General features: G+C 40.6%; 1 protein-coding gene across 1 annotated transcript; it reads left to right on the forward strand.

The window, feature by feature from the left end:
* Positions 1 to 277: 277 nt before the first annotated feature.
* cog1 (component of oligomeric golgi complex 1) lies at positions 278 to 13,243 on the forward strand. The gene is made up of 15 exons (XM_070848384.1): positions 278 to 628; positions 1,972 to 2,216; positions 2,292 to 2,473; positions 2,807 to 2,983; positions 3,202 to 3,358; positions 3,715 to 3,925; positions 6,415 to 6,778; positions 7,407 to 7,864; positions 9,163 to 9,309; positions 9,404 to 9,565; positions 10,052 to 10,176; positions 10,626 to 10,734; positions 10,886 to 10,995; positions 11,665 to 11,746; positions 12,893 to 13,243. The coding sequence occupies exons 1-15, from the start codon at positions 320 to 322 to the stop codon at positions 13,031 to 13,033; spliced, it is 2,979 nt and encodes a 992-aa protein (XP_070704485.1). The 5' UTR covers positions 278 to 319; the 3' UTR covers positions 13,034 to 13,243.
* Positions 13,244 to 16,962: the final 3,719 nt, after the last annotated feature.

The raw sequence follows: 16,962 nt of genomic DNA on the forward strand, positions 1-16,962 counted from the left end.
CTACACAGCATCTCTTCGGCATGGAGTTATTAATTCAAACCGGTTTGTTTCAGTGTGTGTGCTGCTGTCGGCTGTGTGTGTGGGACCAGGGACTATTTTCCAGCATAAAGGGGTATGGTGATGTGAGCCTACTGTGGATGACGTATTGCCGAAGAGACCATGACAGAAAGCTTTGGTGACCAATGAATACATCGCTGGCTGCTGCGTCGTCATCTAATTTTTGGCCGACGTGGAGGCAGGAAGTGTACTTCCCCTATTCTTCCGGGTTACATCCATGGGTTACAGTTCCTACTCCAGCTGAAGTTGCTTTGGATGTGCGATGGCCGAGGATCCTGCGCTGTCTCTCCGGGTCTCGGAGATCAAGGACCCTGTGATTCTATTCGAGAGCTACAACATAGATGAGATCCGTCGGATTGAACGCAAAGTCCGCGGTGAGATCGAGCAGAAGAAGGAGGAGCTTAGACAGATGGTGGGGGAGCGCTACCGGGACCTGATCGACGCCGCCGACACCATCGGAGAAATGAGGCAGTGCTCGGAGAGTGTCGTCCAGTCCATTCAGGACATGCACCAATACTGCCATAGTCTGAAACAGAGCAAAACCAGTGCGAGCACCAGCAGCAGGCAGGAGGTGATCCTAATGTCATTCGTTGTTGTGCTAAACTTGCGTCAAAGCCGGATGTCATCTAAGCAACACCAAAGCCAATCAAATAATCAGTCAATCAATATTTATTTATATCAAGCCAATTCATTACTATCTCAGAAGTGGGCGGCCACCAATACTGAATGTGGCAATTCTTTTATTATTTAAAATAATTATATAATATCATAAAATGTAAACCCCAATTAAAATATCATTGTACATTTAATGCGACTGAAACCAAAATGCTGAGCAATTTAGCATGTTAAGACTGTTACACTGAGCACATCCCAACTTTAAAGAATAGTCTAACGTATATTTCCAGGCATCTTTGTAATCAAAACGCAAAAGCGATCACCCCATCCCTGAAAAGAAATGCGAAATTGAAGTGGTGGTTGCTGATCCCACGTATGGCGAATCATTTTTCAAACAAATTAACTTAATGATAATTCTTTACTATTGCATATATGCCTGAAAATGCACATCATGACATCTAAAAGAGCTTAAGACTTATATCAATCAATCAGTCTTTATTTATATAAATACTATAACACATAGTACAACTATAGTACTGACAATAGGAATATGAATAAATAATAATGAGCAATATTGTAACACTGAAAAACATGACAATAATTAATATATGAATAATAATAGTACGACAAATATTGGTAAAATTTACTTTGGCTGACGATCCGCAGCAGTGATTCATGAAGCCAGAGAACCACAGCAGGAGAACCAGGACCAGGATCCACAGGAACCTGAGAGATCAGAAAAGCAATATTATATAGCACCTTTCACACATAAAATCCAGCTCAAAGTGCTAATAAACAAACTAGATAATACATAATAATGATAATGTAAATAAATACAAATAAAATCAATAACACGGGTATTAAAAATAAAAGATAAGATGCTTGCCTGATTTGTGGAGGGAGTTTGTTCCAAGCCCTTGGTGCATAATAACAGAAGGCTCCTTCACTATGCTTTTTGTAATTCATTTTGGGTACATATAGCAAACACTTGGTAAGGAAACGGTAAGGAACATACTCAGATAAGAAGTTAGAAAGGTGTGAAGGAGGGCCCTTATAGACAGGTAAAATTATTTAAAAATCAATCCACAGTGCAACAGGCAGCCAATGTAATGATGTTAAAACTGGTTTAATGTGTACTCTTTTCCCGGTTCTTGTTAAAACTCAGACTACAGTGTGTTGTACATTGGTGTGCATTGTCTTGTGTTTGTTCTTATCTTTACATCAATTCAATACACTCATTATTTTAAGTATTTTGAGCCCACCACATTTAAATATGCATCATGTCTTTTTCATTTGAAGAAGAGGCACTGGCAGGAGAAGTTCTACACCATGGCTTCACAGATCAAGCTCCTGTTAGAGATTCCAGAGCGCATCTGGAGTGCCATGGAAGCATTCCAGTACCTCCGTGCCACTCAGCTCTACCTGCTGTGCTGCCATCTGCACAGTCTGCTGCAGCTAGAGGCCGCTACAGGTGGCCACTACAGTCCTGTTCTGGCCCGCTTTCCCATCCTGGTCCGGCAGGTAGCCACCACTGCACACTTCAGGTACTGGATATTTTCTTACTTGTGTCTTTGTAGAGACATGAGTCATAGGTTACTAATAAGTCTGTTCTCCTGCAGGTCCACCATTCTCCTGGACAGCAGGTCGCTGCTGCAGGGCCGGGCAGTGTCGGACCAGGCAATTGCTGAGGCCCTAGTATCTACCATGCTGCTAGAGGACAGCTCACCACGCCAGGCCCTGGCAGACTTCTTGCTGGCCAGGAAGGCCTCTATCCATCAGCTGCTCAACCAACCACAGCACGGTACTCTGCCGTCATTTTAACAGTGTGTGCCATAACAATTATTTTACACATAAGGTATGAAGGAATGAGTATTTCTTAAAGGCTGTGAGGCAGAGCAGAGGAAATGACATTTGCAGTATCATTATTTTGTAAAGGTCTAAGTTGACCTGTCATAAGTATGTAACTGTTCATGAACATGTTTTTAGGAACACCTTGGTAGCCGAATGGTTACAGCACATGGCTACATGGTCGTAACTGTTGCAGATTCAACCTTTGTTGCATGTTATACCCCTCTCCCCCTGTCCTGTTTGCCTCTTCACTGTCACTGTCCAATACAATGTGTATTTGGTCCAGGTGCAGGGATCAAGGCCCAGGTATGCAGCCTCGTAGAGCTGCTAGTCACCACTCTGTTCCAGGCTTACGCTGTCTTTTACCTACCCCTGGACGGCAGTCCCAGGCCAGGGGAGGGAGCCCTGAACTGTGGCATGCTGTTTTCTGTCCTGGAGAATGTCACCTCCACCACACCTGCAGGTAAATTTCCCGGAATTCCAGATACATGAATGATGTCCTCACCAAGAGCTATTTCTATTTCTTATTCCTCCCTAGGCATTTTAGCTTGGTGTCCACTCCCTTTATTAACAGGATTTTGGCATAGGCATTACATGTCTTAGGCTGACGAATAAGAAAGGCTACTCAGAAATGCTATTCTTTGGCATGTCAGCTGTACTATACATGTTCCCTATCCTCAGTTAAAGGCACAAGGGTGTTGCAGGAAGAAACGAGTAGGGGCAGCTGGTTCAAGTACCTGCCGCCCTCCATCACTGAGTTCCACCCAACCCTTCGCACCTTGGCTCAGCCAATCCAGGCAGAGCAGCTCCGGGACACCCTGCAGCAGTGGATCAATACGTAAGTTCAATATTTTACATAATTATCTGTTGTTTTTTGTTATACAAGTAGGAAGCAGCATCAGAGTCAGACTCTTGCTTCTGCCCGTTCCCACCCATTTAAAATGCCCACAAATGTTTGCCTACTTTGAATGCTGCCCATAGCACTGAACACATTGAAAAATTTTTCCTAGCTAAAAATGCCAGGCGTTCTACTGCAAAATGCACAAAAAAATCTGTGGCTGAAGAAAAATTACTTGTGACTCCACCATTATTTGGCTATTATTTGGGCATTGAAATATATTTATAGAATTGATTTAAACAGAAGTCTCAAGGAGTTTTGTATGCCATTGGGTTTATCTTTCTTCTTGCTTTCAGCTGTAAGGAGGACATCTGCCGTGGTGTTGGCAGCCTTCTGGTCTATGTGAAGAGCCTGAAGGGGTTGGCAGCCATTAGAGACTCTGTGTGGGACCTTCTGTCCACTGACTCCATCAGTCAGCACTGGAGCACTGTGTGCCAGCGGCTGCTGGAATACCCCCTGGCTGTCTGGGATGACTTTTTGCAGCAACTTTTCCTGAAGCGACTGCAGGTTAATGCTCCCGTAGTGCAGTTATTGTATAATTATTATCACAGTTAATGCCTTTTTTAATGCCTAAACAAGTCCATCCAACTTTTCATGGAAGCGTGCCTCCATTAAATTTCATGTCCTGTTCAGTCTCACAAAAATGACCAAACCTAATCAATCAATCTTTATTTATTAGCACCCATTCATAACAGCGTTATCTCAAGACGCTTTACATAAAGAGCAGGTCTAGACCAAACTCTTTAATTAGGAGAGACAGCAAACAGCAACCAGCATACTAACAGCAGCTATAGCACTGACAATAGGAATGTGACTAATAAATTAGCACTATGGTAGCACTGAAAAACATGATGATTGGCTGACGATCCGCAGCAGTAATTCATGAAGCCAGAGAACCACAGCAGCAGGACCAGGATCCACAGGAGCCTGAGGGATGAGAAAAGCACAGAAAGGCTCCGGGGAAGATATCAAGTTAGTAGCAGACATTAAGCGGACATGAGACATAATGATGGAGAGGAAGCGCAGGATAGAGGAGCTGAGTGCATCATGGGAGCCCCCCGGCGGTCTAAGCATATAGCAGCATAACTAGGGGCTGCTCCAAAGTCTGAGCCAGCCCTAAACTATACAGTATAGGACAAATATGGTCTCTTCTCTTAGTTCTTGTCAATATACGAGCAGCAGCGTTCTGGACCAGCTGGAGAGTCTTTCACGACTTATTGGGGCAGCCTGATAATAACGAGTTGCAATAGTCCAACCTGGAAGTGACAAATGCATGGACTAATTTTTCTGCATCATCTATAGACAAAATGGGTCTGATTTTAGCAATATTACGTAGATGGAAAAAGGCAGTTCTGGAAATCTGTTTAATGTGGGAGTTAAAGGACAAATCCTGATCAAATATGACTCCCAGATTCCTCACAGTGGAGCTGGAGGCCAGAGTAATGCCATCCAGAGCAGTTATGTTGTTAGAAAAGGTGTCTTTAAGGTGTTTGGGGCCAAGCAGAATAACTTCAGTTTTATCTGAGTTTAGCAGCAGAAAATTGCTGCTCATCCAGGACTTTATGTCCTTAAGGCAGACTTGAAGTTTAGCCAACTGATTGGATTAATCTGGCTTCATTGATAAGTATAATTGGGTATCATCTGCATAACAGTGGAAATGAATGGAGTGCTTCCTGATAATATTACCCAGGGGAAGCATATATATGGTAAATAGTATCGGTCCAAGCACTGAACCCTGTGGAACTCCGTGTCTAACTTTAGTGTGGACAGAGGACTCATTGTTAACATGTACAAACTGAAATCAATCAGAGAAATAGGACTTAAACCAGCTCAATGCAGCTTTTTTTATGCCAATGAATTGTTCCAGTCTCTGTAATAAGATGTGATGGTCAATGGTATCAGATGCAGCACTCAGATCTAACAAGACAAGTACAGAGAGAAGTCCTCTGTCTGAAGCCATAAGGAGGTCATTTGTGACCTTCACCAGTTCTGGGTTTGTCTATGGTTCGCTCTAAAACCTGACTGAAAATCCTCTAATAGACTATTGGAATTTAGAAAGTTACACAGTTGGTTGGCTACTTCTTTCTCAAGGATTTTTGAGAGAAAGGGAAGGTTGGATATAGGTCTATAGTTGGCTAATACGCCTGAATCAAGAGTAGGCTTTTTCAGGAGAGGTTTAATTACTGCTACTTTAAAGGACTGTGGTATGTAGCCTGTTAGTAAAGACTGATTGATCATATTCAGTAAGGACAGGACTTCCTTAAGTAGCCCAGTAGGAATGGGTTCTAGGAGACATGTTTGTTTGGATGAGGAAATTGTTGAAGCCAATTTAGGAAGATCAATTGGAGAAAAGCAGTCCAAATGCACATTAAACCCAACAGCTGTTTCCATGGTCCCTAAGTTTGAGGTTGAATCAGAGCCTGTTGAGGGCAGGAGGTGATGAATTTTGTCTCTAATAGTTAGAATTTTATCATTAAAGAAGCTCATGAAGTCGTTGCTACTGAGCTCTAAAGGAACACAGGGATCAATAGAGTTATGGCTCTTTGTCAGTTTGGCTATTATGCTGAACAGAAATCAAGGGTTGTTTTATTTTCTTCTATCAGTGAGGAGTAATAGGCCTTTCTATAGATTTTAAGATTTTAATTTTCTATTAATTTTAAGTTCGCGAGTCTGGGAGTTATGCCAGTCTCTTTTTTTTTAAATTATCTTCTTTTTTAGAGGGGGATAGAGTCTAGTGTCATTTCATAGCACTGGGGACACACTGGCTGAAATACTGAAGGAATCACCTCCTTAAATTTTGCAACAGCACTATCAGATAAGCATCTAGTGAGGACATTTTTGTCATATAGTGCATAGTCCAGTAACAACAAATCAAAAGTTATCAGGTAATGGTCCAATAGAAGTATATGGGAAGACTGTTAACCCTAACCCTGCTAATACACTAAAAATTGTATATATTTTGATATTCCAATCATTCCTTATTTCCATTTCCAAAGGCCATCACCAAAGACGAAACTGAAGCCATCTCAACAAACTCTGTACAGCTCCTCAGCTTAGCTGTGAGGGATCTGGGGGGCCAAACCATCCATACATCTTCAGGTACTATCCCTGACTCAGGCCACAGTGCTCAGTATGAGGTAGATGTGGCCTCCTTCTTGTGGTCGGAGTCTCCGGGTGACTTGTTGAGCGATGCAGGGTGGGTCAGTGTGGCGCAGCGAGGGCAACAGCACCAAAGGAGTAGTCTGGCCATGAAGACCCAGGCCCTGACACCCTGCGTTCAAAACTTCTGCTCCTCCATGGATGCTAAACTAAAGGCCAGGCTGGATGACCTCCAGCATTATCTTCCCTCCCAGGATACAGGTATGGGCAGTTAAAACTTAGCTACTGTGTGCTAGTCTGTTAAAGCCAGTGTAGGGTTCAGACAGACATCTTCTTTGGCACAGGAAGTGGTTTGTCAGTTCCAACTTAGTCTAGTTATTAATCTTGCCAGTTTGTCAGACTGATGCGGAGGTCATTGTCTTCTGGTGTCATTGAAGAAGCAAAGAGCAAACCATTGAGGCTACATTGCAGCTCAAAATAAATAAATGCCAGCTAGAGTAAGAAATAAGCAGACAGTTGTTGTTAGTAGCAGGTTAGGTTTTTATCTCTGAGGACAAATAAATGAAAAATATCCACAGTGTATTGCGTTGTAATTATAGTAAACCTTGTACACAAATTTCACATTTTGGCATAAAGATAGTGCTAGAAGAATGTTCATGGAGTTTCCAAAAAGAAAAAGGATTGATCTTCTGCAGACTAAATGTGAAGGAAATTAATTGAATGAAAAGTCATGACAGTATTATTCATTTTTCGTTATTCTTGTATACAGGTGGAGTTTATTGGTTTATAACGGTGCTTAAGTAAAGGCCATTTAGCAAATGTCTACAGACCCTATGTTATTAGCATTTAAAATAAAGTGATAAATGTTCATCTTTCATGCTGTGTTCAGCAGGGTCTGACCCCATCTCAGTCACAGTCTCCTCCTCTGGTCAGACAGAGAGATCTACAGCATCCTCTTTTAATCGCTTTACGGATTCACCGGCTGTGAAGGAAGCTTTACGTGAAGGCTGCCTGGCCAGTGTCCGCCATATCCTTTCCTTCATCTCCTCTGAGCTGGCTGCAATCTCACCGGAACCCAGTCATGCTCGCCTCAGTTCAGTCCTTTTCATGGCCAGATTGTGCCAATCCATGGGTGAACTCTGCCCCAACCTGAAGTACTGTATCCTGGGAAAACAGAGCAGCTCTGAGGCCACAGCAAAGGGGACGCTCAGACAGGGCAAGAAGCTGAGCAAAGTCAGGGCAACCACAGAGGTCAGCCTTGCCCAGGCCAAATGGGCAGCGCTGACGGAGGAGCTTCTCCACTGCAGCATGGAGGCCTACCGCATCTGGAGCTCCACCTTCTCCAAGGTCAGACTCTGTCAGAAATGTAGATGTATATATGTGCAATTTAATTTGTTGCATGTGGTGTGAAGTCTGTGTCAAGTGTAGAGTGCTTGTTGGCAGAGACACAGACAATATGCAGGATTGCAAGGAGTAAGAAACTAGAATTTGAACATGTAGGTTAATTTTTTAGGAATAGTACAAGGAACAAATTCATCTAAACTCAAAAGTCCATTTACTATCTTTTAGAAGTGTTTAACTGCATTTTACGTCAACGATCAAGGAGACCATTGTTATCCATCACCAGAGACCATCTTTGAACAGAGACAGGGTTTACCATCTCCCCCACATCACTCTTAGATTAGATGGACTCACCTGTGGTAGCTCAGTTTGCTGGTCAAGACTGTGAAATATGGGTGGAATCTCCAAAAAGCTAGTATTAGCAAAAATTATCGTATTTGGTAAACCTTGTACCGGAGTAGTTAACTCCCCCTTTTTGTTTTGCAAATTTCTTTCTGTCTTCTAACCGTTATTATTACTTCTGACAGTGATTTCCATTCCTTCCTGCTCAATCCCAAACATTGCAGAAACAACTTCTCATTCAGTCAATGAACAAAGGACTGTCAGATGGGATTAGCAATTGCTGTTACAACACTAAAATCACCCCTTAACCTCCTTAGCCCCTTAACCACATTGTGAAGCATTTGTTTCACAATGTGGTTGTGAGCCTATGAGTTGCTATAAGATTTTAAAGCTGAATTAATTTATTATTTTAGTCGGCATTTGCCCATTTATACATTCAGCAGAAACAGAGCAACATTAGCATGATATGTACCAAAATAATCCGAGTCCATTTACTAACTTTCAGAGCCCTCAACTTTGTCACATGTCCTTAATTTAGCAAATGGACATGGCTTGGGTGCCATCATGTGACCTTAATGATTTAAGGGATTTCAGGAATTGACTAAAAACTCTGACTGTAGCAAAGTTAGAATCTAGCAGGTAAACGGAATGGAGGATTTAGCAGTTTGAAGAGCTAGATATGTTTTTCAGGAGATAGGGAGACCAAAATAGTGCCAGAGAGTGAATGAGTAGAGTGACTTAGACTACTCAGATCGAACACATCTCCAAATGAATGCTGATGTCTCTCTGTGTCTGCTTCATAAATTATCAACTGTTAACCATAAGACCAACACTAACCATAAGAACATTGTAAGCTGATAATATGCCGATGTTTGTGTTGTGTTTTGATCCGTTGCCCCCAAGTGCTACAAAAATGAATACAATTGAAATAGTTTCAGTAACGCTATTTAGTGTTGTGACAGGTGCTGCTGGATAAGTTTGAAACAATGCTGCAAGCTGAGTCTGCCGGTGCCATCTTAACAACAGCAACAAATTGGGAAGATCTGGAGATCCAAGAAGAAGCAGAGTCAGGGAGCAGCATTACATCCAAAATCCGTCTTCCAGTCCAGGTCAGCCACTCAACATAGCCTCTAACACAGACAGGAAGCATAGTGATTTCTGGTTCCATTCAATAATCTGATGTGAAACATATTTCTTTTGCAGCCATCTTGGTATGTGCAGTCTTTGCTCTTCCAGCTGTGTGTGGAGGTGAACAGGGTGGGAGGCCATGCTCTGCCCCGCCCTACCCTGCAGGAGCTGCTGCAGACCTGTCTGGCACAGGCCCTGCACCACTATCACAGCCTCACACAACAGGCCCACATCAGGGTAACGCACACACAGACAAACACACACATAAACACACAGACTGTGTAGATCTCTGAAAGTTTTTGGGTGAGAGTATTCATCATGATGATTCAAAGTTCATTCTTGACCTGGGAAACAGTAGTTGACAAAATAATCTCACCACAAGGTCCAATACTTGGTGTTCTGTAGTTTTAATTGTGTCACATAGTCTTACTTTGCAGACATTTTTCTCAGGTTTACTTCAATCTTCATGATGCTTGCAAAGAAACCTAGTTAAGCATCAGGGACATCATCTGAGTAGGAGATGGAGGAATGCAAAGGGGGAGTAACAAAGGTAGAAAACAGCATAGGAGGGGCTAAGAACAAAAAGAACAAAATAAAAGAAATTGGAAAGGAAAACAGGAGGACAGACAAAAAATGTGGAATTTCTTTTCCTTCATTAGGATCCCCATTAGTATCTTGAATTTCTCTGCTGTGTTTTATATCTCTGCTCTTGCCATCTTCCAGGAAGGTGTTTTCCCTATCACTCAGAACAGAGCCTTGCAGATGTTGTTTGATCTTCGTTACCTCAACACCACACTGGGCAACAGATTGGAGGAGGGCAAGAGCTCCCGATCCCAACAAGACCCCAGGTAACATCCTTTGTTACAAATTCACATGCAGCCAATTTGGTGGTCATCTGCACTGTAGATTAAGAAACTGGCAAAGCTGGACACTGCTCTGGGTCCATGAAAGCTCCAGAGAGCAACACATACCACAAAAGTTTTCATAGGTCGAAATAGTACCTGCACAAATTTTTATCATAATTTTTTTCTATAAAAAGAAGTCCAATCTGAAGGGGATCAAAGCACAATCCAACTCGTTCCAACAAATTTGAGGATTATTGAACCTGATTGATAATTGGACCCAATGCGTAGTCTTAGACTCTAATTCAAAAAAATGTTGCAAGAGCTCAGTGGTCACTGACAGCCACCCCATTTTTTTCCCAGCTTTGTTTCTATATTTTGGTTGTTTTATTTAAATGTAAATTCCATCAGCATTCAAAAGTTAGAAGCAGCAAACATCATGTCGTGTCTTCCAGATTCCATGAGATCTGTGATTGGCTGGAGAGCTACATCGACCCCTTTGACCTTGATGTATTTACCCTTCCACTGAACTCCAACCTCAACCGCCTGTCCCAGAGGACCTCGGTACTTTCAGCCCACACACAACAAAAATGATGAACATAGACATATTGGCACTAAATGTATAGAACCACCATTCACATTGGGGTTGCAAATATATATGGGAGAGCTCTGTTTTCTACCATTGTTCAAAGGTTGATATAAAGTTGTTTTTCAGGTGCTGCTGGGTCTGCTCATAGGTTCAGAGAGGCAGTTTCCCTCTCGGAGCAGCAGTGTGAACTCCCAGGAGCCTTACAACATCCTGCCTCTGACCAGCAGCCAGATCAGGTCAAGTCAACACTACCTCATAATGAATCAAGGATACTCTGTGGAACATTAATAAACCATTAAGTGACATCAGTATAACCAGCATGAACAAACCATACCATCATTGAGAAGATGTGCAGCTTCAGTGCAGTTGGTGCAACTGACCACAGCTGTACAGTACAAGTTTGGACTCTTTATTTTTATATTGTAGATTAATATTGAAGACATCTAAACCTATGAAGGAACTCATATAGGAATTATGTAATAAACAAAGTGTTAAACAAAACAGAATGTGTTTTATATTTTAAACTCTTTAAAGTATCTACCTTTTGCTTCAATGACATCTTTGTTCACTCTTGGCATTCTCTCAGGTAGTTTCCTGGAATGGCTTTGAGGGAGTTCCCAAAGGTGCATAGCACTTGTTGGCTGCTTTTCCTTCATTCTGCGGTCTAACCTCAATAGTAATCTACAAGTTTACATTACAAATAAAGAGCCATTGAATGAGAGGGTGTGTCCAAACTTTTGATTGGTACTGGCATGGCACATGGTATTTGCACTGAAGTGTCAGTAACCAACAATGCTATTTCACCCGGAGAGGAATAGCCAATGTGGCTATTTTTAGTCAAAGGTCGTAATTGCAAAAACAGTATTTCAACATTAATCGCATTTTAACTGTTCTGTTCTCTGCAGGTTCGGATTGCTGCCTCTCAGCATGTCGACTGTGCGTAAATCCAAGCCAACCACCAGGAGCTCTGATGCTCCACACCAGCTGGTGAGTAACAGAGCAGGGATCTGGTATTTGAAGCTGCTCTGAGTCTGGCTGAGTTTTAGAAGTGTTGTTACATATTACATAACACTCACAGTATGCTTTCATTTCTCTGTTTCATTGTTTTATTCCACCCTGGGTTAATGTTGTCTGTTACACCCTCTACTTTCCCAGCGTTTTTGAGTGCGAGAAACCCAGGCAAGTTCATCAGTGTGGATTTTTGTGTGTGTTTTGGTTGTATTGTCAGTAGTGCCTTGGTTTACCTTTGGTGCATTTGTAGTGTGACAGTACATTATTAACAGATAAAATGATTCTTGAGTAAAATATTCTCACTAATCTCCCACACTCTGCTTAGGCTGATTATGTAGCTACTGCACAACAACAGGGGGCATTCTTACCTGTTTGATTGGACTAATCCCATCTTCAGAGTCACACTTTAAAACTGGTTTTTAAAAAGCTTTAAAAAGTTTGTTTTAAAGTCGGAAGATATTTTTGAAAAGCAGATGTCTCTATGCAGCTCAAGTTGGGATTTGTCAGAAAGCCATCACATTTATTCTTCCCTTTTAAAGAAATACTTGAATTGACATTTTGGGAAACAAAGTAATTGTTTGCAGTCTTACCAACAGTCACATGATAGCTTCAATATCAGTTTGCTTTGGAGCTATTAGAAGCTGGCTTTCATCACCATGCTCATTCCTAACACTTTATCACTCATCCATCACTTAAGAATGACCATGACCAAAAGGTTCTCCGTGCTGCCATCCTTTGTGTTAAACTAGGCTAAACACGTCTCATCTCTGTGCTGCATGCAAAAGTTACAAATTACTCCAATCAAATAAATGCTAAGCTTGTAAAACCAAAGAGGGTGGTGGCTCACAGACTTTAGCGATGCCCAGTAGAGCAAATCATTTTTTAGTTACTTTGCAGCAGCTGATATGGAAACATGTTTTTTAACATTATGCTCAGTTTACAAGAAATGGCATTCTAAGACCTTGATACTTAGTATGGGAATGCAGTATTCGGGCTCTTTGTCCATTGACACTGGAACTACCAAGGGCAATGGGCAATGGTGTTGTACGTTCTAATCACTGAACCAATAAACAGGGCACCCACCAAAACCTCAGAAAACCTGACACCTTCTCTTTCCTCCAGCAGGCACCTCCATCCTCCACAGCAGACAGTGAAGACAGCCTCCAGCCAGGCAGCTTGTTCAGACAACTTGCTAATCAAGAAGAAGACACAGCCACTCCTTCTTTATTCAAACTCAGCTGGCTATCTGGCATGGCCAAATAACCCTTTATTGCTCAAGAGTTTTTATTTGTCTTTGCAGAATATGTACAGTAAATATAATTGTCTTTTGAGGATATTGTCTTGTGTGATTCAATTCACACAACTTGATTAATTGATGCAAATGAGACAAAACAGAACTGTTTATGGAAATGAATAAAGTCAAATTCAATCAGATCTGCTCTCTTGTGGAGAGGTGTTGTTAAAAGTAGCCAAATGGATTATCTGGTCAATAGTGCTTCAGGCTCCCTATAAATGGCACTCAGCTTCATGGCCCCTCTAAAAAAGAAGATAATTAAAGAAAATAGACAAGCTCCCTGGTATAATTCCCAGACTTATGCACAATTCGCGAAAACTTGAAAGGATCTTCTTTTTTTTAAAATAAAAATACTCAAAGCCCACCACCATCAAATAAGACGAGTGGCACTTGTGATTGTACATGAATCCTGGAAATTATAAATATTTGTAGAAGTAATTTGTAGAAGTTGTCTAAGTAGAAGAGGGCCCTGGGCTTCATTTTCAGAAGCATTCACCCTCATAGTTCACCGTTTCCAAGATAGAAAATAAACCTCACCTGAATCAGCTCGAAAAGTTATGAAAATGGTACAAAAAGTGTTTTTCATCTCAAGCTGGACGCAAAGCTGTTGAAAATTGAACGCCAGCCTTAGGACCAGCCCCTCAGCAGTCAACCATACCAGATCGTCCACAGCCAGCCACAGCAGGCCGTCAAACAGGAGGAATATGGCTCTCTAAAGACTGTGACATTGAGTGGTCTTTTTTCCAACGGAATGAGCCACCATGGCTGCTAATTGTGATGAGGATGCGACCAGGATTCAGGAGGAAGATGACCCACAGAACCATCATTTGTAGAGCCTAAAGTAAGTGTGTGATGCTGTTGTATATTGACATTGTATGTCTGACTCTTCAACCTTGTACTGTGTGTGTGTGTGTGTGTGTGTGTGGACCTAAGATAGACAGGAAGACACAGTGTACATGCAACAAGTGCAAAAAAACTTATGTAACTCACAGTGAAACTCTGCCCCTTGTGTGTGCAGGCTGGCATGAATAGTCTATGTTATATGGGGCTGATGTGTTTTGTAGACTAATATAATACTTTTCTCTTCTCCTGTAATCACGTGATTTGGTTTCATTTTGTAAGATCTTAAAAAAAAAGTGTCATTTTACAGTCATACGACCTTTGTTTTGATCCTCATAATAAGGTGATTTCTCAAGATATTCAATACATGATTTCAATAAAGGATCAGTGTCTGTAAAATCTGTACAAACTACACACACAAAAAGTTGGATATCATTAGATATGCTTCTCCATGAGTCCATGTGTAGATACACAGAAGCAATGTGGAATTTATTGCATTTCCATTGGATCAATTTGCTTATTTGAAAATGGTGGATCTACCGGTTTTAGATTTATGATTGTGGCAGCAGTTGCTGGTTGACATGATGCCAACTTCATCCATATTAAATAACCTACAAATGATGTCAACATTCATGAAAAAGGACATGGTTTGATGAAATATACTGGTATTGTAAGAGAATATAAGATATCTGTAGGTATGTGAAAGGCCATCTTGTGAGCATAAGCAGCAAACTCACTTCCTAATAAAGACATTGTTGTTGTAGCATTCACTACATATGAATGTTATAGTTTAATGTCATCTAAATCAATTTGTAATTGAACACACAATGGCTCTGTTTGTGGGACATCACTGATATCAACAGACTGGATGAATTGTCTACTCAAAGGTTATTTCAAATCCTTTTGTCTAATACTGTACATGAAAGTGTTGCTCTGGTATCAATTAGAAATGGGACCCTTTTTCCTAAGACACGTAAACTTAATTGTAGTATCTCAGATGGTTTATCAGAAAGATGGAATTGAGGAGTATTTATTATTATTTTGAAATATTAATCTTTGTCCCACTGTCGGTCTCTGACAACAACTCAAGAAACCTCTGGAAGAGCAGATATGGACATGTAATGCATGTTGCATGCAGAGATTAGCCCAGGGTAAATATACAGTGTGGACAATATCACGGTGAGAAAATGATGTATAGTTATAGTAAGTAACTATGTTTACTATCCTTATACAGTAAGAATGGTTAACACACATGAAAAATATGGATTGAGGTGTTGGATATTCAACACAAATGTTGACTGTGATGTAATAATAACATGTTATATATTATTATATTGACAGTTATGAACAGGACAATATTCATTTGTTAAATGGGAGCAGTAATCATGTGAGTAGGTACATGAAATGTGCGAATTTGAAGGCAGAGTATACTGTATATAGCCTGTAAAGGCCAATATGCTGGTGATTATGGACACTACTGTTAACACTAGGCTGCACATTGATGATGCTGAGATGAGAATCCTACATGAATCAGAATCAGAATCAGAATTACTTTAATAATCCCCAGGGGGAAATTGCTTTTTGTTACACACAGCTCCAAAAGAATAAGAATAAGAATAAGAATACACTTCAAACACAAAGTAAAATATAAATATATAAAAGTATGAATAAAAAAAAGATGTATTAAAAATTATTATTACAAATTATTACACAGAGGTAAATTACTGCACCAGGTGAGTCCAGAGTCTTATAATAATAATAATAATGATAACAATAATACCACTACTAATAATACTAATAATAATACTACTAATAAAAATATATAACAACATGCACAATCATAGTAAGGTGCTGTACTATATAATACCAATAATACTACTACCACTACTACTACTACCAACAATAATATATAACAACATGTACACTCAGAGTGAGAAGATGTACTATATAATACTAATAATACTACCACTACTACTACCACCAACAATAACACATAACAACCTGTACACTCAGAGTGAGGAGCTGTACCATATTATAATAATAATAATGATACAAATAATACCACTACTAATAATAACAATATATAACAACATGTACCTTCAGAGTGAGATGTGTTATATAATACTAATACTACTACTACTAATAATAATAACAATATATAACAACATGTACACTCAGAATGAGGAGATGTATTATATAAATTATAATAATAATAATGATAATAATAATAATAATAATAATGATAATGATAATAATAATAATAATAATAACATAATATATACAACAACATGTACACACAGAGTGAGGAGCTGAATCATATAATAATGATAATGATGATAATAATAATAATAATAATAATAGTAATAACATACAACAACATGTACACTCAGAGTGAGGAGTTGTATAGATTAATGGCCACAGGCAGGAATGATTTCCTGTGGCGCTCTGTAGTGCATCGTGGTACAATTAGTCTGGCACTGAAAGAACTCCTCATGAAGTGGGTTGGACACATTGTCCAAAATAGCTCCCACTTTGTGAAGCATTCTCCTCTCTGACACCACCGTCAGAGAGTCGAGCTTCACTCCTACAACGTCACTGGCCCTGCGGATCAGTCTGTTCAGTCTATTGACATCCTCTACCCTCAGCCTGCTGCCCCAGCATACCACAGCATAGAAGATAGCACTGGCTACCACAGACTCATAGAACATCCTGAGCATAGTCCTGCAGATGTTGAAGGACCTCAACCGCCTCAGAAAATAGGCCCTTCCTATAAAGGGCATCAATGTTCCTCCCCCAGTCCAGTTTGTTATCAATGTGTACTCCCAAGTACTTCCAACAACGTCCACACTGACCCCCTGAATGAAAACAGGGGTCACCAGCACCTTGGTCCTCCTAAGATCCACCACCAGTTCTTTTGTCTTTGTCACATTGAGCTGTAGATGGTTCTGCTCACACCATGTGACAAAGTTGTCCACAACAGCCAGAAAACTCAGCAGTGGTTGGATGTATCAGCAAGGGTGATGAGGTTGAGTACAGGAAATAACATAGACTACAGTAT

The sequence above is a fragment of the Pempheris klunzingeri genome, chromosome 17 (assembly GCF_042242105.1).
Source record: "Pempheris klunzingeri isolate RE-2024b chromosome 17, fPemKlu1.hap1, whole genome shotgun sequence".
NCBI classification, from domain to species: domain Eukaryota; kingdom Metazoa; phylum Chordata; class Actinopteri; order Acropomatiformes; family Pempheridae; genus Pempheris; species Pempheris klunzingeri.

Excerpts from the sequence above, each read along its gene's own strand:
- cog1 (XM_070848384.1), top strand. The coding sequence starts at position 320 with ATGGCCGAGGATCCTGCGCTGTCTCTCCGGGTCTCGGAGATCAAGGAC. Across the intron at positions 3,359-3,714 it reads CTGCAGCAGTGGATCAATAC|CTGTAAGGAGGACATCTGCC; the intron begins GTAAGTTCAATA and ends TCTTGCTTTCAG. Across the intron at positions 7,865-9,162 it reads GGAGCTCCACCTTCTCCAAG|GTGCTGCTGGATAAGTTTGA; the intron begins GTCAGACTCTGT and ends GTGTTGTGACAG.